The 24472-nt window shown below is 45.3% G+C and overlaps 2 protein-coding genes across 3 annotated transcripts in view; both read left to right on the top strand.

Annotated features, from left to right (window-relative positions):
* The window catches only part of ATP6V0A4 (ATPase H+ transporting V0 subunit a4), a 76271-nt gene extending 53875 nt beyond the window's left edge, over positions 1-22396 (top strand). For both annotated transcript variants that reach the window (XM_080818290.1, XM_080818289.1), the window contains 5 exons: positions 1101-1202; positions 14025-14153; positions 17750-17867; positions 20750-20921; positions 21984-22396. In XM_080818290.1, the coding sequence (XP_080674416.1) occupies positions 1101-1202; positions 14025-14153; positions 17750-17867; positions 20750-20921; positions 21984-22077 (615 nt within the window). In that variant the 3' untranslated portion in view covers positions 22078-22396. The remainder of the gene's footprint in view (positions 1-1100; positions 1203-14024; positions 14154-17749; positions 17868-20749; positions 20922-21983) is intronic.
* A 1559-nt stretch (positions 22397-23955) lies between these two features.
* SVOPL (SVOP like) overlaps positions 23956-24472 on the top strand; it is a gene marked incomplete at its 3' end in the record, with an annotated part of 89120 nt that continues 88603 nt past the window's right edge. Inside the window, 1 exon segment of the mRNA XM_080818773.1 lies at positions 23956-24087.

Here is a 24472-nt window from a genome sequence, read left to right as displayed (position 1 = left end):
TGGTGATGAGGTAGCTTCATGCACAGGAACTGGCAAGCATGACGTGTGTTTCTGAGGCTCCCCTCCATCTTCTGCGCATTTCAGAGGGGAGGAGGATAGAAGACTGAGCAGATAAGATGTCCCCGCTGTTAGCAGGGTGAATCTTGTTACGACCAGCATAAAAATTGTCCCCTGGTGTTCACTGAGAGATTGGCAAGAACAGTAGAAGAAAACTGAAAGCCTAACAAACGTTTTTCCTCCCCCCCTTGAGCACCCAGGGACCACACCTTTCTGGTAGCTCCCCAGGCTTCCTGGTTCTTTGACAACAGCAGCTCTGGGTCACTCCTCTAGGCTGGTGACTAGGGGGTATATAATAAGAGGTGGGGACATGAAGACATGAAAGGAAATGTGTAGCAGGATGATAAGGTGAGATGAATTCGAGGTTTCAGCAGAAGCATCAAGACCGTTGCTGCCTCAGCCCAAGGGGAGCTGTGAGGGAGACAGCCAGGGAGAGTTCAACATGGCTGCCCCAGAGCCGGGCGGGTGACTCACCCACAGTGAGAGCGAGAGGAAGCTTTTTTTTTCTTTTTGAGAGGAAGTTTTTTTTTTTTTTTTTCTTTTTGAAAGACAGAGAGCACCAGAGCACAGATAATTATCTAGTCCTGGGAATATATGATTGCTAATTGAGATCAACTTTGTGACTTAAAGTGACCCAAGGGCTTTTGGCTACTACAGAGTAACCAGTGAAGTCATGGGGCCTGCCACACTTCTCATGCAGGGCCAGGGGCTAACTATTCCCACGGGACAAGGGATAAATCAAGTTGCCCTTATAATGTGCCTCATGAGTACTTCTTGCTCACATATGGGGTGGGTTGATAGCAAGGGGTACTCAAAGAGTAAGGAGTAAGACAGTTTCCAGTGCCCACCCTGGATTGACGCTGGGCACCACTGGACTATAATGGGAATATTCCAAAACATAAAGGTGAATGGATACATTGACATGCTTTCGCTCTCTCAAAATAAAGTACAACTAAAATGATCCATATTTATGATATTTATCATATAAGTTACACTGCCTGATCACCTTGAAATGATGGGATCTTACCATTCTGATCTTACAGCAAGAAGTCCAGAGTTTCTTTGTTATTATGGCCTTGATTTCTGTCCCATGGATGCTTCTGATTAAGCCATTTATTCTTAGAGCCAATCATCGAAAATTGCTGGTAAGTGCCTACTCGTTGCCATGCCCTCACTGTGGGTAGGAGTGTGCATTCCTTGAAAATAGAAGTTTGCAATTTCAACAGAATGCTGGGCTCGGAGGGCCTTCTGATTTCCAGAACAATGCTCTATTAAGGGCAAGCACATTTAAATCTTACATTTTGCAAACTTCGCTCAGGGTATGTGTGTGTATGCCAAGTCTCCTGGTAGCTAATGACTTACAAGAGTCTGAACGTGGTTGTGTGATTAGTTGAAAATAAAAGTATTCTACTATTATTTGAGCTTGTTGATGAATATTGGAAGCTGTTTTTTTTTATCAGATTTTTCAGTTGTGAGCTTTTACTATATTATGGTAAAGTGTGCAAGTACAGGCGTGAAGAAATAAAATAAGCCAGCTTCTGTTTATTAGTGATTTTTTCCCTTTTGCCAAATACCCCATTCAGTCGGTTTCCTCCTTTTGTCTGAACTGCTCCTGGGCCTCGCATTAACTCGGGGAATGAAGAAGAGTTTACTATCAGTCTAAATCAAATAGGATTTGGGAAGATTGACCTCCCAGGGCCCATCAGAATGTAGAAATCCACACGAGCGCGGTTTGAGATGATCAGTCTCGCGCTCTGTATGTACATCAGTGCAAAAGAGTTAGTGGAATGTGCTGAGATCACCCATGTTTTAAGTGGTTGTAGATATTTTCAGATAAATACTTCCTTTTCTCAAATCTGTGGGGTACTGACCTGGCTGAGTCAGGGAGCGGGAGCTGAGGCTGGAGTTCCGGAGGTCCGTCCCTAGGTGGCGCCCTCTTTCTACATCCCCTGCTTCTCTTCCTGCCGTGTGGACTCCGTTAGGAAGCCCGTGTGATAACCACTGTTCAAGCCGGAAAAAAGACGAAGCCAAGAATGCTTGTTTATTGTTTGGTTAATTGGTGAGAGACCCAGCTGATAAAGGGCGGCGGAGGGGGAAGGTGGTCTAGAGGTGACCAGGTGTTTCAAAGGAAGGTGGCAAAGAGCTGTCTGCCGACATAGACGCCACCGTCTTTTCTAGAAACTCAGCCCGTCCGTAAATGCAATGATCTTAAGTCCGGAAGCCCCTAAGTGAGCAGCTGACTCCCCCGACTCCTGCCTTTGCTCCACAGAGGGTGTAAACAGTCGCTGATCTCAGCGTAGTTGTTTTCTCCCATTTCCCCCACGATGACTTACCCCATAGGGAATGGAGTCAGAGAAGGTTTTCTTAGTCTGCCGTCTTGGATGATACCCCCTAACCCGACTCTGGGTAGCAGGAGTTCCCCGAGATGGTGGGGAGGCCTGTCTCCTTGGGATCTCCTCCGAATGCATAGCTGTTGGTTGGCTTTTTGGCTGCTGATTAGGACCCTGGTGGTCATTTTTCGTGTTAGAAACATTTCTACCACCGACATCCAAGAGATGATTCCATAATTTCATCCTTTGGCCCCCCTCCCCGTTCCCTCTATGAAACTTGAGGGAAACCCAGCATGGAGAGATTCTAAACCAATGGTTCTGCTGGGCCTCAGGGATATGGGCAGGGGTCCCCTGTATTCAGGCTCCTCTGTAACCCTATCCCCCAGGATCCCTGCATTTGGAAACTCCTGCACTAGCGGGTCGCCGGTGCTATGGCCCCTGTGGCATGTGCCGGTGAGTGCACAGCTTCTTCCCTGGGCAGCCCGGCCTTCCACATTCTGTCTCCCTTTCTACTTGCCCTCCGGGACCCAGGTCTCCTCTCTCGCCCGTATCTCAGGTCCCAGAGATGTAGCTTAGCATTTCTACTCAATGTCTTTACATTTACATGTGCCTTTTATGCTAAACTTTATTTTATGTTTAAAAAGATTTTATGTATTGATTTGAGGGTGGGGGGAGCATGTACAGGTGGGAGGGGCAGAGGGAGAGGGAGAAGCAGACTTCCTGCCGAGCAGGGAACCTGAAGCGGGACCCAATCCCAGGACCCCGGGATCATGACCTGACCTGAAGGCAGATGCTTCCCCAACGGAGCCAGCCAGGAATGCCAGCTCCGTTTGTTCTTAAATATTATGTACGGGGGATCATACATAGGCCCTCTTCTGGACCTAGCTTCCTTTATCCAGTGTCACGTTCCAGAGATATGTACGGACATGCACGTGTGTGTAATTACTATATGGTATTACCATGTATGAATATACCACAATATGCTTATCCGTTTGCTCACTGATCATTATTTAACTTGTTCTAGTTTTATTATATATTGATTTATTTTGTTTTTAATTAATTTTTTTATTATGTTTAAAATTCCAGTATATTTGTTACAGTATATTTGTATCCAGATGATTTGTTCTTTTGGTATTGAGTTGTATAACGTATACAGTGTTCTGTTCATTTCAGATGGACAATATAGTGATTCAGCAATTCTTATATTACTCAGTGTTCATCACAGTAAGATGAACTCTTCATCCCTTTCACCTAGTCTACCCACTCCCCACTCACCTCCCCTCTGGTAACCACCAGTTTGCTTTCTGGAGTTAAGAGTCTATTTTTTGGTTTGTCTCTTTTTTTCTTTGTTCATTTGTTTTGTTTCTTAAATTCCACATGAGTTAAATCATGTGGTATTTTCTTTCTCTGATGGACTTACTTCACTTAGCACAACACCCTCTATGTCATTGCAAATGGCAAGATTTCGTTCTTTTTTATGGTGGAGTACTAAGCCATGCAATGACATGGGTGATACATCACTTTCTCTTTTTATCATTCATCTGTTGATGGACATGGTTGCTTCTATAATTTGATGTTGTCAATAATGCTGTGATAAACGTAGGGGTACTTCAAAATAGTGCTTTCGTGGGGTGCCTGAGTGGCTCAGTCGGTTGGGCACCTGCCTTTGGCTCGGGTCTTGATCCCGGAGTCCTGGGATCCAGCCCCGCATCAGGCTCCCTGCTCGGCAGGGAGTTCTGCTTCTCCCTCTGCCTGCTGCTCCCCATGCTTGTGTGCTCTCTCTCTCTCTCACTCTCATTCTATCTCAAATTAAAAAAAAAAAAAAAACTTAAAAAAAAAATAGTGCTTTCGTATTCTCCAGGTAAATACCCAGGGTGGAATTGCTAGATCGTATGGTAGTTCTATTTCTATTTTTTTGAGGAGCCTCTGTACTCTTTTCCACAGTGGCTGCCCCAGTTTGCACTCCCACCAATAGTACACAAGATTTCTTTTTTCTCTACATCCTCTCCAACACTGTTGATTCTTGTGTTTTTTTATTTTAGCCATTCTGACAGGTGTAAGGTGATATCTCATTGTGGTTTTGATTTGTATTTCCCTGATGGTGAGTGATGTTGAGCATCTTTCTGCATGTCTGCTAGCCAACTGTCTGTTTTCTTTGGAGATATATCTATTCATGTCTTCTGGCCATATTTTCATTGGATGATTTGTTCTTTTGGTATTGAGTTGTATAAGTTCTTTATATATTTTGGATACTAACCCGTTACTGGATATATCATGTGCAAATATCTTCTCCCACTCAGTAGGTTGTCTTTTAGTTTTGTTGACTGTTTCCTCTGGTGTGTAAAAGCTTTTTATTTTAATGTAGTCCCAGTAATTTATTTTTGCTTTTGTTTTCCTTGACTTAGAACACATACCTAGAAAAATGTTGCTATGGCTGATGCCAGAGAACTTACTGCCTGTGTTCTCTTCTAGGACTTGTATGGTTTCAGTTCCACATTTAGGTCTTTAATCCATTCTGAGTTTATTTTTGTGAATGGTGTGAGAAAGTGGTCTAGTTTCATTCTTTGCCATGTAGCTATTTAGTTTTCCCACCACCATTTGGTGAAGAGACTCTTTTTTCCCATTGTACATCCTTGCTTCCTTTGTCAAAGATTAACTTACCTTATATTCATGGGTTTATTTCTGTGCTTTCAATTCTCCTTCATGATCTATGTGTCTATTTTTTGTGCTGATACCATACTGTTTAGATTACCACAGATTTGTAATATAACTTGAAATAAGGAATTGTGATACCTCAAGTTTTGTTCTTTTTTTTCAAGATTGCTGTGGCTACTTGGTGATCATCTGTGGTTCTATACAAATTTTAGGATTGCTTGGTCTAGCTCTGTGAAAAATGCTGTTGGTATTTTGATAGGGATTGCCTTAAATCTGCAAATTGCTTTTGGTAGTATGGACATTTTAACAATATTTGTTTTCCCAGTCCACGAATATGGACTATATTCGTGGACTGGGAAAAAATGGACTATCTCCATTTCTGGTGTGTCATCTTCAATTTCTTTCATCAGCATTTTGTAATTTTCAGAAATACAGGTCATTCACCTCCTTGGTGAAGTTTATTCCTAGGTATTTAATTCTTTTTGGTGCAATAGTAAATAGGACTGTTTTCTTAATTTCTCTTTCTGCTACTTCCTTTTTATTTTTTATTTATTTTATTTTTTTAAAGATTTTATTTATTTGTCAGAGAGAGAGAGGGAGAGAGAGCGAGCACAGGCAGAGGCAGAGGGAGAAGCAGTCTCCCTGCCAAGCAAGGAGCCTGATGTGGGACTCGATCCCAGGATGCTGGGATCATGACCCGAGCCAAAGGCAGCTGCTTAACCAACTGAGCCACCCAGGCGTCCCTGCTACTTCCTTTTTAGTGTACAGATCTGCAACAGGTTTCTGTTCATTGATTTTGTATCCTGCAGATTTACTGAATTTGTTGATCAGTTATGCCAATTTTTTAGTGGAGTCTTTCAGGTTTTCTGTATACAGTATTATGTCACCTGCAAATAGTGAAAGTTTTGCCCATTTACCCATTTGGATGCCTGTTATTTCTTTTTGTTGTCTGCTATGACTAGGACTTGCTATACTCTGTTGAATAAAAGTGGTGAGAGTGGACATCATTGTCTTGTTCCTGATGTTGGGGGAGAAGCTCTCAGTTTTTCACCACAGAGGATGATGTTCACTGTGGGGTTTTCACATAGGGGCCTTTATTATGTGGAGGTCTGTTCTCTCTAAACCTACTTTGTTGTGCACTTTTTTTTTTTTTTTTATCATGAATGGATGTTATACTTTGTCGAATTTTTTTTTCTGCATCCATTGAAATGATCATATGGTTTTTATCCTTTCTCTTGTTGATATGATATATCATGTTATTTGATTTGTGACTATAAAACCACCCTTGCATCCCAGGGTAAATTCCGCTTGATTGTGGTGAATGATTTTTTAAAAATATATTGTTGGATTCAGTTTGCTAGTATTTTGTTGAAGATTTTTTGCATCTGTGTTCATCAGATATTGGCCTGTAATTTTCTCTTTTTTGTAGTGTCTTTATCGGGGTAGTGCTGCCTTCATAGAATGAATTTGAAAGCTTTCCTTTCTCTTCTGTTTTTTGGAATAGTTTGAGAAGAATAGGTATTAAGTCTTTAAATGTTTGGTAGAATTCATCTGTGAAGCCATCTGGTTCTGGACTTTTGTTTATTGGGAGTTTTTTGATTACTGATTAAATTTCATCATTTGTTGGTAATCAGTCTGTTCAAATTTCTATTTCTTTCTGCTTCAGTTTTGGGAAGTTATATGTTTCTAGGAATTTATCCATTTCTTCTGGGTTGTCCAATTTGTTGTAATATTCTCTTATAATCCTTTGTATTTCAGTGGTATTGGTTATTATTCCTTTTCTTTCATTTCTTATTGTGAGTTCTCTTTCTTTCTCTTTTTTGATGAGTCTAGCTAATGGCTTATCATTTTTTTTGACCTTTTCAAAGAACCAGCTCCTGGTTTCATTGATCTATTCTGTTGTTTTCTTAGTTTCTATTTTATTTCTGCTCTAAACTATGTTATTTCCTTCATTGTACTAGTTTTGGGTTTTATTTGTTCTTTTTCTAGCCCCTTAAGGTGTGAGATTAGGTTGTTTGAGATTTTTCTTGAATCTTGAGATGGGCCTGTATTGCTATACACTTACCTCTTAGAACAGCTTTGCTGCATCCCAAAGATTTTGGACCATTGTATTTTCTTTTTTAAGATTTTATTTATTTGCGAGAGAGAGAGAATAAGGGAGAGAGAGAGCATGAGAGGAGAGAGGTCAGTGGGAGAAGCAGACTCCCTGCCAAGCAGGAAGCCTGATGTAAGACTCAATTCCAAGACTCCAGGATCATGACCTGAGCTGAAGGCAGTTGCTCAACCAGCTGAGCCACCCAGGCACCCCGGACCATTGTATTTTCATTTTCATTTGCCTCCATATGTTTTTTGATTTCCTCTTTGATTTCTTTGTTAACCTATTCATTGTTGAGTAGGCTGTTAATTAACCTCCATGTATTTGTGTTCTTCCCAGACTTTTTATTGTGGTTGATTCCTAGGTTTATAACATTATGGTTGGAAAAGATGCATGCTATGACCTCAATGTTTTTGAATTTGCTGAGACTTGTTTTGTGGCCTAACAGGTGATATGTTCTGGAGAATGTTCCATGTACACTTGAAAAGAATGTGTATTTTGCAGTGTTAGGAAGTAATGTTCTGAATATATCTGTTAGATTTATTAGGTCTAGTGTGTCATTCAAGCCACTGTTTCCTTGTTGGTTTTCTGTTTGGCTGTAAATGGGCTGTTAAAGTCCCCTAATAGTATTGTATTACTATTGATTGATTCCTGTATGCTCGTTAATAGCTGCTTTATGTATTTGGGTGCTTCTCTATTGGGTGCATATTATTTACAATTGTCATAACTTCTTGTTGAATTGTTACCTTTGTAATTATATAGTGTCCTTTGTTTCTTGTTATAGTCTTTGTTTTAAGGTCTGTTTTGTCCAATACAAGTATTGCTACCCTGGCTTTCTTTTCACTTCCATTTGCATGATAAATATCTTTCCATCTCTCTACTTTCAAAGTGCATGTGGCTTTAGGTCTGAAATATGACTCTTGTAGGCGGCATAGAAATGGGTCTTGCTTTTTATCCATCCCATCACCCTATGTCGTTTGATGGAAGTGTTTAGTCCATTTGCATTCAAAGTAATTATTAATAGGTATGTTCATATCACCATTTTGTTCCTGTTTTGTGGTTGTTTTTATAATTCTTTTCTGTTTCTTCTCTTGCTCTCTTCTCTCACCTTTTGGTGGCTTTCTTTAGTGATATACTTGGTTTCCTTTATCTTTGTTTTTTGCATAATTATTACCAGTTTTTGATTTTGGGTTACCATTACATTTACATACAACGTCTTATGCATATAACGGTCTATATTAAACTGATGGTCGGTTAAGTTTGAACCCATGCTAAAAGTACTAAACGTTTACTTTTCTCCTCTCCGCATATTTTAGTTGTGTGGTGTCATATTTTACATCCTTTTGTTTTTTTTTTAATTTGACAGACAGAGATCACAAGTAGGCAGAGAGGCAGGCAGAGAGAGGAAGGGAAGCAGGCTCCTCACTGAGCTGAGAACCCGATGCGGGGCTTGATCCCAGAACCCTGGGATCATGACCTGAGCCGAAGGCAGAGGCTTTAACCCACTGAACCACCCAGGCGACCCTACATCCTTTTATTTAGTGAATCCCTTGATTCATTTTTATAGATATACTTAATTTTGCTGCTTTTGTGCTTCTTACTTTTCTTACTCCTGCTTATGATCTTTCATTTCCACCTGAAAAGTCTCTTTTAATATTTCTTGTAGGGCTGGTTTGGTGACAGTGAATTCCTTTAGCTTTTGTTTGTCTGGGAAGCTCTTTATCTCTCTTTCGATTCTGAATGATAGTCTTGCTGGAGAGAGTATTCTTGGTTGCAAGTTTTTTTCTTTCCAAACTTTGAATATGTCTTGCCTCTCTCTTCGGGCCTGTAAAGTTTCTGCTAAAAGATCCCCTCATAGCCTTATGGGACCTCCCTCATAACTGTTTTCTCTTCTCTTGCTGCTTTTGAAATTCTCTCTTTATCACTATCATTTTAATTACTGTGTATTTTGGTGTGAGCCTCCTTGGATATATTATGTCGGGGAAATCTCTGCACCTTTTGAATCTGGACTTCTGTTTCCTTCTCCACATTCATGAACTTTTCAGCTATTATTTCTTCAAGTAAAATTTCTGCCTCCTTTTCTTTCTTCTTCTTTTGGGATCTTTATACTGTGAATATGATTACACTCAATAGTGTTGTTGAGTTCCCTTAATCTGTTCTCATTTTTTTTTTTTTTTAGATTTTACTTATTTATTTGACAGAGACACAGTGAGAAAGGAAACATAAGCAGGAGTAGGAGAGGGAGAAGCAGGCTTCCCACCGAACAGATAGCCTGATGCGGGGCTTGATCCCAGGACCCTGGGATCATGACCTGAGCCAAAGGTAGATGCTTAACAACTGAGCCACCCAGGCACCCCTTTTCTCATTTTTTAATTATTCTTTTCTCTTTCTTTTGTTCAGCTTTGATTATTTCCATTACTCTCTACCCTAGGTCACTGATCTGTTTTTCCACTTCCTCTAATTTAGGCTTTATTCCCTCTAGTGTATTTTTAATTTCAGTTATTGAGCTCTTCAGCTCTGATTGGTTCTTTTTAAAGTTTTCTGTCTTTTTACTGAGGGTCTCGCTGAGGTCCTCCCTTCATTTCTCAAGTCTAGTGAATATCTTTATGACCATTATTTTAAATTCGCTATCAGGCTTATCTCTATTTCATTTAGCTCTCTTGCTGGGATTTTGTCCTGTGTCATTTGGGACATATTCCTCTGTCTCCTCGTTTTGTCTAATTCTCTGTGTGTTTCTATGTATTAGGAAAGTCAGCTACATTTTGTGCTCTTGAAAGTGGTGGTATTATGAAGAAGAGGTCCTGTAGTGTCCTCTGTTCACCGGAATCTCGGTCTTCAGGGGCATCTCCTGGGTGTGTTGTGTGTGTTCTACTGTTGTGGCTGAGCTGTGTTTGCCTTTGGCCTAGTCATCTGCAATCACTCTTTGCCTGTTGTGGGCAGGGTTTGGTCCCTGTGTAGTTAATGAGCCAGTTTGGGCTCAAGTTGGGTCAGACCAGGCATGCACCGGAGATGCAATAGGACTGAACCTCAGGGCACTTTCCCTGTGTTGTCCTTGAGAAACTTCTGTGGTGGGCTGGGCCTACAGTCAGTCCTACTGCTGGGGCCACTATTGAACACGTTTATGTGGTTATCTTCCCTTCTCCCCAGGGCAAGAGTCACTTTGGAATGGTGCCGAATACTGTAGGGGCTGCTTGCACAAGGCTATACTTGTGGTGCTGTTTTGGATGGACTCCTCCCAAGGGTGGGTTGGAGGGGGTGGTTGGCAGAAAAGCATGGTGGGAGGTAGGGTAGGGTTTGGGGCACTGTTAGCAAGGTGGGTGGAGAATGTTTGCTGGCTGCCCTGGTTCCTGTAGGTGACTGTGTGTCTAGGCTGGGGGATGGAGGAAGGAAAAACCTGGGCCAGCTCTTTTGTTCTTGGATAACTCAAAGATCCTTGCCCCCTCCAGCACTGGTTCTGAGATTAGTAAGTAAATCTCCTTCACTTATATCCCCCCACCTCTTTGTTGTTGTTGTTGTAAACTGCTGCTTTTATGTTATATCTCAGCAGGGCTATTCATTACGTCTTTCTTTAAAGGTGGGGCCTCAGTTTCCTATCACCCTCCAACGTTCCTAGGGTGGAGCCTGCTGATTTTCAGTTCTGTATTAAACCTCACTGATTGTAAGAAGTTGCAAAGTTAAGCCACTCGGATTTTCAAAGCCAAATGATATGGGCTTTGTCGTCCTAGTGTGGATCCCCTGTGCCTGGGGTGCCTGGTTGCAACCTGCTCCTCTCCCTCCTCCAGGCCTGGGTGTCCCTCCTTCCCATGGATAGTGTCATGCGTCAGTTTGTTTCCTAACCACAACATTGCCCTTCCTACTGTTTTTTGTTTTTGTTTTTTTGATGTGGCTCCTTCTCTACCTTTAGCTGTGGAGAGTCTGTTCTGACAGTCTTTGGGTCCTTTTTCTGGCTTCTTTACATGGATGTGGGTGTTATGTAGGAGTATCCAAGGGGCAAGGTGAGCTTAGGATCCTCCTACTCGGCCGTCTTCCCTGGAAGTCCCCGGCTTGTCTCTGGTTTTAGTGATTACAGATAATACTGCTGTAAATATCCTTGTGCATGTCTCTTGGTACATGTGTTTTCAGAAAGTTGTTGGTAACTAATTTGAAATTGAGTTGTACATTTGATTTCACTGGGCACTTAGCGTAATCATTGTGAGATGGTTAGTAAGTGGAGAAGATGGACACTAGGGTTTACAAAGTCCAGTATTAATGCTTCTGCAAAATGATTCATGTTCATTTTATTTATGTATTTATTTGACAGAGGTAGACAGCGAGAGAAAGAACACAAGCGGGGGAGTGGGAGAGGGAGAAACAGGCTCCCTGCTGAGCAGGGAGCCCGTGGTGGGGCTTGATCCCAGGACCCTGGGATTATGACCTGAGCCGAAAATAGATGCTTAATGGCTGAGCCACCCAGGTGCCCCTATCCATGTTCATTTTAACCAGCTCCTGGATAATGACCAGAAAAGGCTATAGTTTAGGTATGGAAATGGAGAAACTATCTTCTATGTCTTGTTTAGTATTTTCTTCTTTAAATTAAGGGTGAGAGAAAATAGGATTTCAGGAAGACAAAGTCATGTTAACATGAGCCATATCCTTTACCATGGCTCAAAGAACTATGGGGCCAAGGGGAAGGCTTACCCAGAGCTCCCTCTTGGGACTTGGCACCTTGGAATTCTTGTCCAAATGGACTCGAGTCCACTTCCAGGCCCTAAAAAGGGCCAACCACACAGTGGCATGGGTACCACTAGACCCTGACATGCCAGGGGGCAGCTCTTTTTGGGCAGTGTAGGTGGAACATGGACACCGTGGGTGGGAGTGTCCACATGTGTGCACAACATGGCTCTCGTGCTATGGGATGAGACCAGAAGGGAGAAGGATAGTGCGGCATGCTACGGCGGAAGGACAGCTCATCTGTGCTGCCATGTCCTGGTGTAGGACTCTGAATTTGAACCTGGCCTTTCAAGTTCCTATGAAGCTTGCTTGCTTGTTTGCTTGATTTATCAAGATAGGAGACTAGAACATATCTTTTTTATTTTTTTAAGACTTTATTTATTTATTTGTCAGAGAGAGAGAGTACACACAAGCAGGCTGAGTGGCAGGCAGAGGCAGAGAGAGAAGCAGGCTCCCCACTGAGCAAGGAGCCCGATGCGGGACTCGATTCCAGGACTCTGGGGTCACGACCCGAGCTGAAGGCAGTGGCTTAACCAACTGAGCCACCCAGGCATCCCGACTAGAACATATCTTATTTAGGGGTCCATGGGCTTGATTTATAATTCTTAAATATTTAATTATATGGCATGTGGACTTCCATTTTTACCTTTGCCTAAGGCTCTGCACATATTAGATTGTAGACCCACTAAAGAAAGAAAGGTAAATGGGGCGCCTGGGTGGCTCAGTGGGTTAAAGCCTCAGCATTCGGCTCAGGCCATGATCCCAGGTGATCATGATCCCATGATCCTGGGATAGAGCCCGGCATCAGGCTCTCTGCTCAGCAGGGAGCCTGCTTCCTCCTCTCTCTCTCTGCCTGCCTCTCTGACTACTTGTGATATCTGTCTGTCAAATAAATAAATAAAATCTTAAAAAAAAAAAAAAAGAGAGGTAAAAATACCTTAATGCCCAATTTGCAATACTCCAACCATAAAATCATTCTAGGAAACACTTTGGACGTGGAACGTTAAGTTTCACAGTGACTGGGTGGCTCAGTTGTTGAACGTCCAACTCCTGGTTTTGGCTCAGGTCAGGATCTCAGGGTCATGAGATTGAGCCCTATGTTAGGCTCTGCCCTGAGAGTGGAGCTTGCTTCCCTCTTCTGAGCCTGCCCTCTTCTCCTACTCTAAAACAAACAAACAAACAAACAAACAAACTCAAGGATAAAACCAGGCCAGATTCCATGCTGATTACACCTAGATTTTTTGCCTTTGAATTTTTTTCTTAGCTATTTTTATAAAGTGATGCTTTTATTTTTAAAAAAGCATATTAGTGTTGAAAAAGTCCTTAAGTTAGTCCTTTTGGACCACTGGAACAAACTGCCACAGGCTGGGTGACTTCTAAACAACAAACTGATTGTTCATGTCCGGAGGCTGCGAAGTCCAAGATCAAAGGCTCCAGTTTGTTCACCATTGTGAGGCCCCCCTGCTCCCCCCCCCCCGGGCCTGGTTCTTAGCTGCCACCCTCTCCTGTGTCCTCACATGGTGGAAGGGGTGGGGGAGTTGCATGGGGAATCTTTTATAAAGTCACTAACGCATTCATGAAGGCTCCACTCTCATGACCTAAGTGCCCCATCTTCGACTACTATCCTCTTTGGGGGTTAAGATTTCAATATAAGAACCAGGGCAGATACAAACATTCAGACTGTAGCAGTCATTAATCTCTTGTAATTAATTTTGCCTGTAGAAATCTAGCTGCTCAGGTCACAAGGTACAACAATTTTATGATAGTGTATATATATATTTTAACAATAAAAGGTACTCTTGTGCATGCACTGGTTTACTGTAAAGGTGGATTAATTTGGCACATTCTGGAGCCCCATAGAGAAAAACATGTGCTCTGGAATCAGATTGCCTGGGTTTGAATCCTGGCTCTGCCACTAACTAGCCTTACAAGCTGTGTGACCTCGGGTGCATTTCTTAACCTTCCTGTGCTGTAGTTTTCTTCTCTGTAGAACCAGGTGATAACTGTGCTTATATGAAAAGATTGTCATGAAGCCTAAATGAAGTGATACAGAGAGAGTTTAGAATGGTGTCTGGTACATAGTTAATATTTAATGACAGTCTTTAGTTTGTGTAGAATAAATTGGAATTCTAATTCTAAGCGTGAATTTAGTGCTTCACTTCCTTGCTTGCTGACAGCTGCAGGCCTCCATGATCCAAGAAGAAGCCACAGAGGACACTGAAGGTGACCACTCCAGTCCTTCTGTGAGTGCTGGCCAGAGGGCTTCTGCAGGTGCTCACGGGGGTCAGGATGACCACGAAGAAGAGGTATGTGGGACTCGATAGTTGACAAAGGCTTCCCAGTTTGTGCAGAGTCTAGATGTGGGATCTCATCAAGGGTGATTGTAAAATATTTAAAATTGGGCATGGCTACCAGTAGGGTGTGGCTACCAGCCCATCAGAAAGGACTTGGGCAGTGGAGCTGGGAAGGTTGGGAGGACCGTGCTGGTGGCAGCCCTATAGTCACAGCGTTGTGGGAAGTTGGGGAGGTCGCAAGGGAGGGGTATTGTCTATAGGATCAGAACAACAGCTCCTTGGGGTGCCTGGGGGGGCTCCGTCAGTTAAATGTCCAACTCTTGATTTCAGCTCAGGTCATGAGAGCTTCTCTCCCTCTGCCCCATCTCTCTAAAATAAATAAACAAATCTTAAAAAAAAAAAATAGGAAAGAACAACAGCTCCTCCCCAACCAATCTAGGAGTGTTTTAACATTTTAACCCAGGTGCTGCTGTCTCTGTGAGTGTGAGGAGTCAGCCTCCAGATCTATTGGCATAGGAGGTCGTCCATGTTGGCGAGACCTCCTTGTCTCCGAACCGTGCCCCTGGCAGGCGGCTACATTTATTATGAGCCATCCAATCAGTGCCCCTCAACCCTCGAGATCTGAGCCCAAATCTGGCCCTATTGTTGAAGTCAAAGGCGGGTTATTTCTTCCCAGCCCGCCTCCTGGACACGAGCATGCTCTGCCACCATCCCCTCTTTGTTCTCCTGTCCCCACCCTGGCTCTGCTGGGACTTCCCTGACCTATCTTTGTAACATTATCTGCCTGCCTGTGAATTCAGGAATTGTTTCATTCCCCCTCCCTCCCTGCCCGTTTTTGTTCAAGGACAACCACTCCCCCTCAGGAATGTGCCACATTTTCCCCCCATGAAGCAGGTGGCTGTTTTTATCCCAACCCAGAAGCACCCATAAGCCTCAACTGGGTGGGGTTTTAGCAGGAGTTCTGTTCTAATCCTGGGATGGGGACAGGGCCACTGTGAAGCCTGAGGGAGGCTAGAAGGAGCTCCCTTTGTGGTGTTAATGACTAATAATAATAATAATAATACTCATTTAAACTAATGGATGGTCAATTAGAATTCTTGAAGACTCTGGATCTAATGTTTCCGACAAGATTCCAGGTACAGAGAGTAACCCATATTAGGGGCTATTCATATTACTAAGTCTGTCAGACGTGCTGGGATGTTCAAGAATCCAGGCCACACATCGTCTGATTCATTCTGTCCCAGGGTGTCCAGTACATCCTCTCTCCTCTTTCTCCTGCCCTCAGGATCTGCCCAGTCAGGGTTCCCCTCCTGCTTCTGCAGTGAACAAGCTGCCTTTGTTTGGGCGACTTCAGGCACCATTCCTAGGTTCCTTCCCCCAAGGGCAGTCATGGGGGGTGGTCTCCCGTGGCAAAGCAAACACAGGCTTGATTACATTGTCCCCTCAAAGTCCTCTCTGACTTCTCTCCACACCAGGTGTGGGCCAAACTCAGGGTTAAGGACACAGTTCTCCAGACTGCCAAGTCCTCCCTAGACTTCTGACACTAGCCACAGGTTTGGGGATCTCCAGGACCACCCAGCCCTCTCTTCAGACCAGTCAGTTACAAACTCAGGGTCCCTCACATTCTCTGAGGGCCAATCATTTGTAGAACAGCTTAGAGAACTCAGTAAAGTGTGAGCCTTACAACTGGAGTTTTACTGCAGCACAAATATAGAAGTCAGAAGGGGAAGAGGCACAGAGGCAGAATCCCACACTGGGAAGATCCCAAATTCTAGAATTCTTATGTCCTCAGGGAGGCCTTCCTCTCCTAGCATCGACATGTTGGCAACAGGCGCACAGCATTGCCAGCCCAGGAAGCTCACCTGAGCTCCAGTGTCCAAAGTTTGATTGGAGTTTCATTCCGTAAGGCCTGCAGCCCAGTGGTTGTACTCGGTCTCCAGCGGCGCCCCCCCACCCCCAGAGACTGGACTGGAAACACAGGGCTCCATGTCTCAACCTTCCAACCACGGAAACGATCAGATGTGGTCCCAGGGGCTCACCATGAATAACGAAGAAAATTCTTTCACACGGGAGATGTTAGGAGCTCAGAGCTTGCCTCCCAGGAGCCCAGACAAAGCCAGCCCTCTCTTTGGGTGGGGTTAATGCTTCCCTACACATCCCTCCTCTACCTTGACTCTCCACGGTCTCTGTCTCCGTCTCCATTCCTGCCCTTGGCTTCCTCCCAGCTGTTCTCATTGCCGAGTCAGAGATGTTGATTCCTGTCTTCTCTCCATAGCTCCTGACCCGGGTGACCACAGCCCCCATTCCTTCTCTGTATCTCTCCGACCTTGACCACAGCCCTGTGACTCCTCCGGTCTCCTTTTGGAGACTCCTCTCGGAACCTTGTCTCTGCATCATCAGTTTCATTCTTTCTCACCTCCCAGGGAAGATGTGTTCCAAGCTAGGAGCTCTTCTCTCTGTGCTCTTCGCCTTGTGTATCTTTCCAGTTGACTTACCTCCCACTGTCCCTCCTCCCACCGGTGACCTCCTAGGTGTCCATTTCCAGCCCAGACTTTTCTTCAGAGCCTGTTCTGCCTCTGCCACCGTGTGCTGGAAGATTCTACTTGTATGGCCAGCTGTCGCCTGAAATGCAACACATCTGTATATATCAACTAATCTCCTTCTCCCATCTTCCATTTCTATCAGGGCCATTCTTTGAGCTCCTCAAACTCAAGAGCCTCGGGACCCTGGATGATCCCAGCCCCTCCCGGGTGAAAGGCCTTCTGTGTCCCCACCATCCTGCTGATTCTTGGCTATTGCACTTTCCACACACATTGTCCCCGCTAGACTGTGAGCCACTCGAGGGCTGGGATGGTGCCAGTCGGACTGTTGTCCCCACAGTGTCAGAGAGCGTGAAGCCAACAGTCAGAGAGCGTGAAGCCAACAACATGTTTCACTGTCTGCGTGCTGTTTCTTCCTCCCCATCCCTGGATTAGCGAGCTAATCAACAAAGAGGCTCTTTTGCTTATCGGTGTTGCCCCTGCTGGTCCCTTTTGTCACCCTCCCCCCCAGCGCTTCTTTATCCCTCCCCCTCCCCTGGTCACTTTCTACTCAGATGTTTTTTTATGGCTCCTCATGGGCTCCAGGTTATTTTCTCAACTCTGCCCTTTCCTGGAACTTTCCTCTCCTTTGTACCCCTCACCAAACAAGCTCCCACTTCCAGCCAAACTGTTTTCCCCCAGAACTTGCCTTCCCAGTGTTCCCAGCCACGTGCATTTTCCTTACCAGGACTCCTTTCCCTCAGCACGAATGGTCCTTCTCATCTCTCCTTCCCGATGCCTCCCCCTCCTTCAGCGCCCATCCACCTCCCGTGATGCCCTACCGACCATTCTCTCTTCTTCTCTGGAGTTCTTTCATCTGTTTCTGGGAGATGTTACTGCCCACGTACTATAGCTCCGTTTTTGTGCTGCTAATTCTCTTCCTCCAAATATATTAATATTTGTTTTCCCCTAGTTCAGCGGGACGCGATTTACGGTGGAGCCCATGTTTTATTCACGGGTGCACCGTTAATGATACCTGTCATGGAGGGAATTCTTAATGAAAGTAGAATAAAGAACTCTCTCTTTCAGTTCAATTTCGGAGACATCTTTGTGCATCAAGCCATCCACACGATCGAGTATTGCCTGGGCTGCATTTCAAACACAGCCTCGTACCTCCGGCTCTGGGCCCTCAGCCTGGCTCATGCACGTGAGTGAGCAGACCTCACGGTCACGGTCAGGTCGCCCCTGGGAAACAGAATCAAAGTACTTGTTGGCAGAGGTGCCTTCCTGGGTCATTTCTGGTTCTTCTTTCTTAGGAAGACGGGACTTTTCTTCTGTAGGCCTGACTTTATATTTTTAGAGTGGTTACCTCTGTTACCGGTTTCCTGTTGCTGCTGTCACGAATTACTACAAACTGAGCAGCTTTAAACAATACAAATTTACTATCTTATAGTTCTGGAATCCTAGAACCAAGGGATCAGCAGAGTTAGGCTCCTTCTAGAAGCTTCCTCTTCTAAGGAGACAGGGGCCATAAGGCCCTGCACTGAGGCTCCTGAAGCTGCCGTGATCTCTAGATGCTTCTGTGTGTTTGCCCTGCAGCCCACTTGCTTGAAATATTCCTCTTTCTCTCTCTCTTTTTTAAGTAGGCTGCATGCCTAGCGTGGAGCCCAGTGTGGGGCTTGAATTCATGACCCTGACTGAAACCAAGATCTGAGTGGAGATCAAGTGTCGGATGCTTAACCAACTGAGCTACCCAGTCACCCCTATTCCTCTCTTCTTTAACTTTCTCCTCGCCTCGTATCTCATTCTTCCTTCAGAACCCACTCAGATGGCATCAAAACCCTTGGAAATCTTCCTCCCTGGTCCCCAGTCTGGAAAGTGCCCTTTCCCTGAGTTCTGGGAGTGCCCTGTCCTAGCCGTGATTACGATTCTGTTGTAATCAGCCCGTCTCCCTACTAGACTGTGAGCTCTTGGAAAGCAGCATCCCCATCTTTTATCCCTGGAACTGACAAACGAGGCTAAAGTGTGTCCTTGCAGGATAGAAACCAAAGCAATGAAAGTGAGCCTGTTTGTTAATTTATAGCAGAAATGCAAGTGCTTATCATTAGTCGTCACTGCTCTGGCCATGTTCATGTTGCATCATCTCCCACACATACACACGTGCACACTTCTGTAGGCACACAGGGAGTTGGATGCATACATGCGGCCTGTAAGCATCTACACGCAGACACCCCGAGCCCCCGCATATGTGTACTTGAGCACTGACATGCACCCATGTGAAGCGGTTGTCCAGGGACCCAAAGTGGATCTCTGAGCTTGTGTGATCAGCAGCATTAATGTCAGTCTTTAGGTCCCATCTCAGATGTGGTTTGGAGGGCTCAGGTCACAACTAGATAGGACAGGAGGGTCTCCTCTGGCCAGCCCATGCCCCCTGGTGATGTAATTTGACTCCCCCAAAACCATATGGTTCACAGCTGCCTGGCATGGTCCACCCATTGGGTCTTTCTGGGACTTCCTGAGATGTCTAGTTCCCATGGGTGCCTTCTGCTTCATGCTAATGGACTTGCTTGAAGAGGTAGTTCAGTAGAGTGGCAACAAATACTGATTCTGTTCTAGTTTCTCTTATACTACTTTGAGCTCAGTAACTCAGGCCGCAGCTTAACCTGTGCGTGCCTTGGCTTTTCTGTATGGTTCTGGTAGTTTGCCTGCTCTGTTAGTCAGACTAGGCTAGAATGTGCTGCAGTGACAACAATCCCCAGATCTCAGCAGCTTGAAACAGAGGCGATCTACTCAAGCACAACTGTGTCCATTGGTGCCAGGTTGAGACCTAAGTTGAAAGAGGCTGTATTTGGACACACACTTCAAAAATCAGGGTGGGAGCACCAGGGTGGCTCAGTCAGTTAGGTGTCTGCCTTCGGCTCAGGTCATGATCCCATGACCCACATTGGGCTCCCTGTGGAGCCTGCTTCTCCCTCTCCTGCTACCCCTGCTTGTTCACCGCCCCCCACCCATCAAACAAATAAATAAAATCTTTTAAAAATCACCAAGATGGGGGTACAAGGAGGAGACGAGAGGGAAACATTAGAAATTAAGCATCTGCCTTCTCACAGGTGTGTGGGGAGGCTCCCATGAACTACTGTGAATGAGAAGGTTCACTGAAAGGCCCTGTGGGAATGGATGGTATGACTGTTAGATCCCTGCCCATTGGGACCCGGAGCAGAGGAAAGCAGCTCTCAGGGAAACTGATTTTGCCATATCTAAGGGCCACAGGGAAGAGAAGCCACATGAGTACCACAGCACAGTACAGCTCAAATTGCTTTCAGTTTTTATTTTGGTAATTTAGTACATACAGAGGCGAAGAGCCCATGCAGACTCAGGGCACAGAGGAGTGGGTAGGGGTGTGAGCAGTTGGGGGTGAAGCCATTCCCACTGTGAAGGACCCTGTGTTACTCGAGCTGAAAGCCAGAGCTCAGGGTTGGGGGGGGGGCACAGTACAGACACAGGTACTCCTCCTTGTGCTCCCACGTGTCTTTCTTCTCATCATGTCCCGGTGGCCAGGTGCAAGTGACAGGCCTTGTTCTCTCTGGGCCATGCCACTGTGACCTTTCTTCTGGGTGGCCTCAAGTCTCAACCCAATAATGTAATGATAGCTCTCTGCTGTCTCTTCTTATAAGGGCACTAATCCCATCCTGAGGGCTCCACCCTTATGACCTCATCAAACCCTAATGACCTCCCAAAGATCCCTTCTCCAAGTACCGTCGCTTAGGTAGGTAGGGCTTCAACATATGAATTTTTGGGGGGAAGGCACAAACATTCAGTCCATATCAAATCATATTGTATGGATTCTTTGGTGTTTCACTTCTGTGGTGTAATGTGACGTCACTGGCATTTATTCATGTTGCTGCTGGGAGCTATAGTTGGCTCCATTGTGAGCAAAGCTGCCACAGACCATCTCGTCCAGGTGCCCTAGGGCACACGTGCCTGTTTTCCACCCAAGACCCGAGATTCGGGATTCTAGGGTGTGCAGACCCAGGAAAAGAGTATGGAAAGATAACCCTGTGGCTGAGACTCTTTCTCTCGCTCTTCCAGAACTGTCTGAGGTGCTCTGGACCATGGTGATGAACATCGGCCTTCGCCTGCGAGGCTGGGGAGGACTCATTGGGGTCTTCATCATTTTCGCCGTATTTGCTGTGCTGACGGTCGCCATCCTTCTGATCATGGAGGGCCTCTCTGCATTCTTGCATGCCCTGCGACTGCACTGGTGAGCACGGCTGCCCCATAGGGACTCCACATGCACTAGAGAGGGGTTGGGGCCTGGGACCTGCCAGCTGGCCTCAGATCCTGACCTCGTTCAGTCACCTGCTGGTGTAATATTACATCACGATGTGTGTGTATTTGTGTGTGTGCCCATGCAACGCACGCATGTGTAAGTATGTGCGTGTGTGTACCCACACGTGTGTGTCGCACACGTGTGCGCGCACAGGTATGCACACGGGTGTGCATGTGTATGTGTGCACATGCATGTGTGCACATAGGTGTGTGCACATGTGTGTATATGTGTGTACGTGTGAGTGTGTGTGTGTGTGTATCTGTATATAATGGCTGCCCTATAATAAATGTTAGTTCCCATTTACTCGTTCTCTCTTAAATGTTCGTTTGTTGTATTACAACTGGCTTCAAGGTAAGGGACCCCTCCAGCTGCTGGTAAGATGACAGATCTGAGAGAGGCTCTTAGAGGCACACTGAGCTCACCTGGGACATTTGGCCCATGGTGCTGAGGGCAGGAATCACACCAAGGCATAGGCTCTTGACCTCTACAAAGTGCAGACAGACGGAGGGTACCCGGAAGAAGGCAGGCGCTCACAGGACGCCCTTGACATTCACAGATGTGTCTGCAGACTCTCAGGCATCACTAGGTTTACAAACATGAAAACATTTGCTGAAGTTTCCATTTTTCTTTCAAGCGAAATCTTTGCCAAGAATCTTGAGTGCACGTGTGCGCCCGTCCATCCCACAGGCCGTCCTCAGCTTTCACGGATGCCTTCTCGCTCCCTCTATGTCCACTGTTGATAAAGGTGTTGACACTCCATGTACTGAGAGGACAGAATCACAGCCTCCCCCACAGGTTATAACATCGCTTCTCTCCTTGTCATGGAGGAACTGAACTCTCTGATGTCGTCAGGCATAAAGGATGACACGTGATGTCTGTGATAGAAGCCATAAGAACGTTAAAGTCAAGGTTCTGGGTATTCTTCCCTTTGGCTGCTGGCCTCTAGCTTATGTGTTTAATCTCACTTTTTCTTGTCCCCCGCCCCCCACGCAGGGTGGAGTTCCAGAACAAGTTCTACGTCGGGGCTGGTTACAAGTTTTCTCCTTTCTCCTTTAAATGCATCCTGGATGGGCCCACCGAGGAGTAACTCCAGGTCCGCGGGTGGCCGTGGCCTCTGGCTTCAGTCTCTGCTGCTGGGAGAGAAGTTCAACTTGTCTTTGCTGTTGGCCTGGGCCAGCAGGTCAACGGGATGATTGTTCTGGGCTCGCTGGAGGCGGGAAGCCATGATCATTTTATTTCCAAGCCTCGGGATCTGATATGACTTCACCATGTCATAGAGGAGCTGATCTCATGTTGGGTGGTAATTGTCAAATCCTAAAACGGGGAGGGCTCCACTGATGTTTTCTTGCAATTTTGTAAGTATGATTCATAAGGAAATAAACTGCTGGGCCATTCCCTTGTTCTCGAAGGTGTCTTTGTGTAAAAGTATCCCGCAAAATTTAGTATTGGTAATTACAGGCCACAGCTAAGCAATGGAAGTACACAAACTAATTCCAGAGGATTATCTTTAGTTTAGTCTTTCATTTCCTGGTTGCTCAGCCACCTTTTGTCTTTGCCCGGGGCTAAGCTTTATAAGATTAGGAACTTTCTCATGAATCTTCCCCACAGGTGGGAAAGAAAGGGTAATGTTTTCTCTCTGGACGTGGGCCATGAGGCTCTGTGCATTGTGACATCCCGTGGAATGAAGGGTGACCACATGACAAACTGGAGGAAGAGATCTGAAGGCTTGAGAAAGTTCTGGAAAACAGCTTGCCAGAAAGGAGACCACCAGACAGGCTTACTCTCTGGGTTTGTGGGCCCTGAAGTCATTTCTAAGGCTCCTGGGTTGGCAGACTCCTGAGAGCCAGGGGCAGAGTAATACGTGTGTCATCAACTATTCAGCCTGAGTGATCATTACGCAGGTTAATCATAGTCTTCATGGTCAATATACCAGTAGAGTTAAGCATTGTTAACATTGGTATAGCACTTTACAGTTTACAAGGCACTTCCAAAAAAATTATTCTTTTTTTTTTTTTTAAGTAAACTCTGCTCTCAACGTGGGGGATCAAACCCACAACCCTGAGATCCAGAGTCACACGCTTTTATGACTAAGCAAGCCAGGCACCCCACAGGGCACTTTCTATGTAGTATCTAGTTCTTAAGATTCCAGAAGATCTGAGCAAATCCAAGTTTACCTTTTGGACTGATCTCTATTTTTCTTGTCCCTCTATGTAGTGGGGTTGGCTGGTACTCATGGAAGTGTCATCGTTCATACCCAAGGAAGCGTCCATGTCCCCTTCTATGTTAATGTCATGACTTGTCTAGCACAACTTAAGGCACAACAGGCTGCTCCACAAATATTCAGAGATTAAAGCAAGATGAGCCTAAGAATGAGAGTTGACATCTTTGAGTTCCAACTCTGACACCGTGATGTGTGTCCTCGGCAGGAAGCGGGGGGACTGATCACCTCTCTGGGTTGTGGAAGGCTGGTGTCAAGCACAGGCCTGGACCAGGTACTCAGCCAGTGACATTGCCTGAGGGGAAGAACAGACAAAAGCAGCATGAGAATGTTCACTGTAAGTCTGCAGAAGCCAAGGTCGCTGGGCAGTCTCAAGGTTCTCAGCTCACCCTGCCCTTCTCATCAACTATCTAAAAATATGCTACGCTTAGATAGATCACCAGCCTTCTTCTGCCCTTTAATTCTAAGCAATGATGGCTTCAAGAAAAGGTTTGGAAGGGCAAAGCTTCCTTCTGCCCCTTGCCTAGACCCCAGATCTTCCAGAAATCTCCATGGCCTTCCTGAGAACTGTTGGTTTTCTCCAAGGTTTGACAGCCTCCTTCGGTCTCATGAGAAATGTAATTTCCCCTTTAAAAAGGGATGGGCTGAAGGGCTACAGGAAAGGGGGTGTGACTGGGTTGTCACTCACATGCTCAGGAGACAAGGTTGCTCTTTAAGGAATTCAGTTGGCAGAATTGAGCCAAAGAGGGAGGAGAAGACCTGGGGGCCTGGCTGCTTGAGCAGGTTAGTCCAGAAGCCCCTCCAGGGGCCGCCAGTGGTCTAACTGCTGTGTGAACAAAAGAGCCTGAAACTAGAAAGCTTTCCAAGGGATATACAGAGGTAAGAAACTCCGATGGGCAACGTGGATCTGGATTTACTTCTCCTGCTTTCAAGTGGAGGTGGGGGGGATGGGGACAGGGTTTGGACCATTCGAACTTGGCTGAAGGCTCATGGACTATGAAAAGTTCGCTCCTCTTTTGATGATATTGCGAAACAAATTGCATCATACATGCACACAAGCATGATCAGTTTTAAAAAAACTCTACCATGGCTCAGTTATTTCCGGCTAAAAAATTTAGTATAGCAAAATGCAATAGAATGAAAAGCCCATCGATGCTTTACAATCTGTTTTAATGAAACTTGAAAGCCAGGTGAGCCTTTTTGAGTTTCAGAGTAGACTCTCAGTAGTAGGTCAGTTCTTACAGATTCTTTGAAGCGAGGTCAT

Source organism: Martes martes (assembly GCF_963455335.1).
Source record: "Martes martes genome assembly, chromosome: 11".
Taxonomy (NCBI): Eukaryota; Metazoa; Chordata; class Mammalia; order Carnivora; family Mustelidae; genus Martes; species Martes martes.
This window is presented reverse-complemented; position numbering and strand designations above follow the sequence as displayed.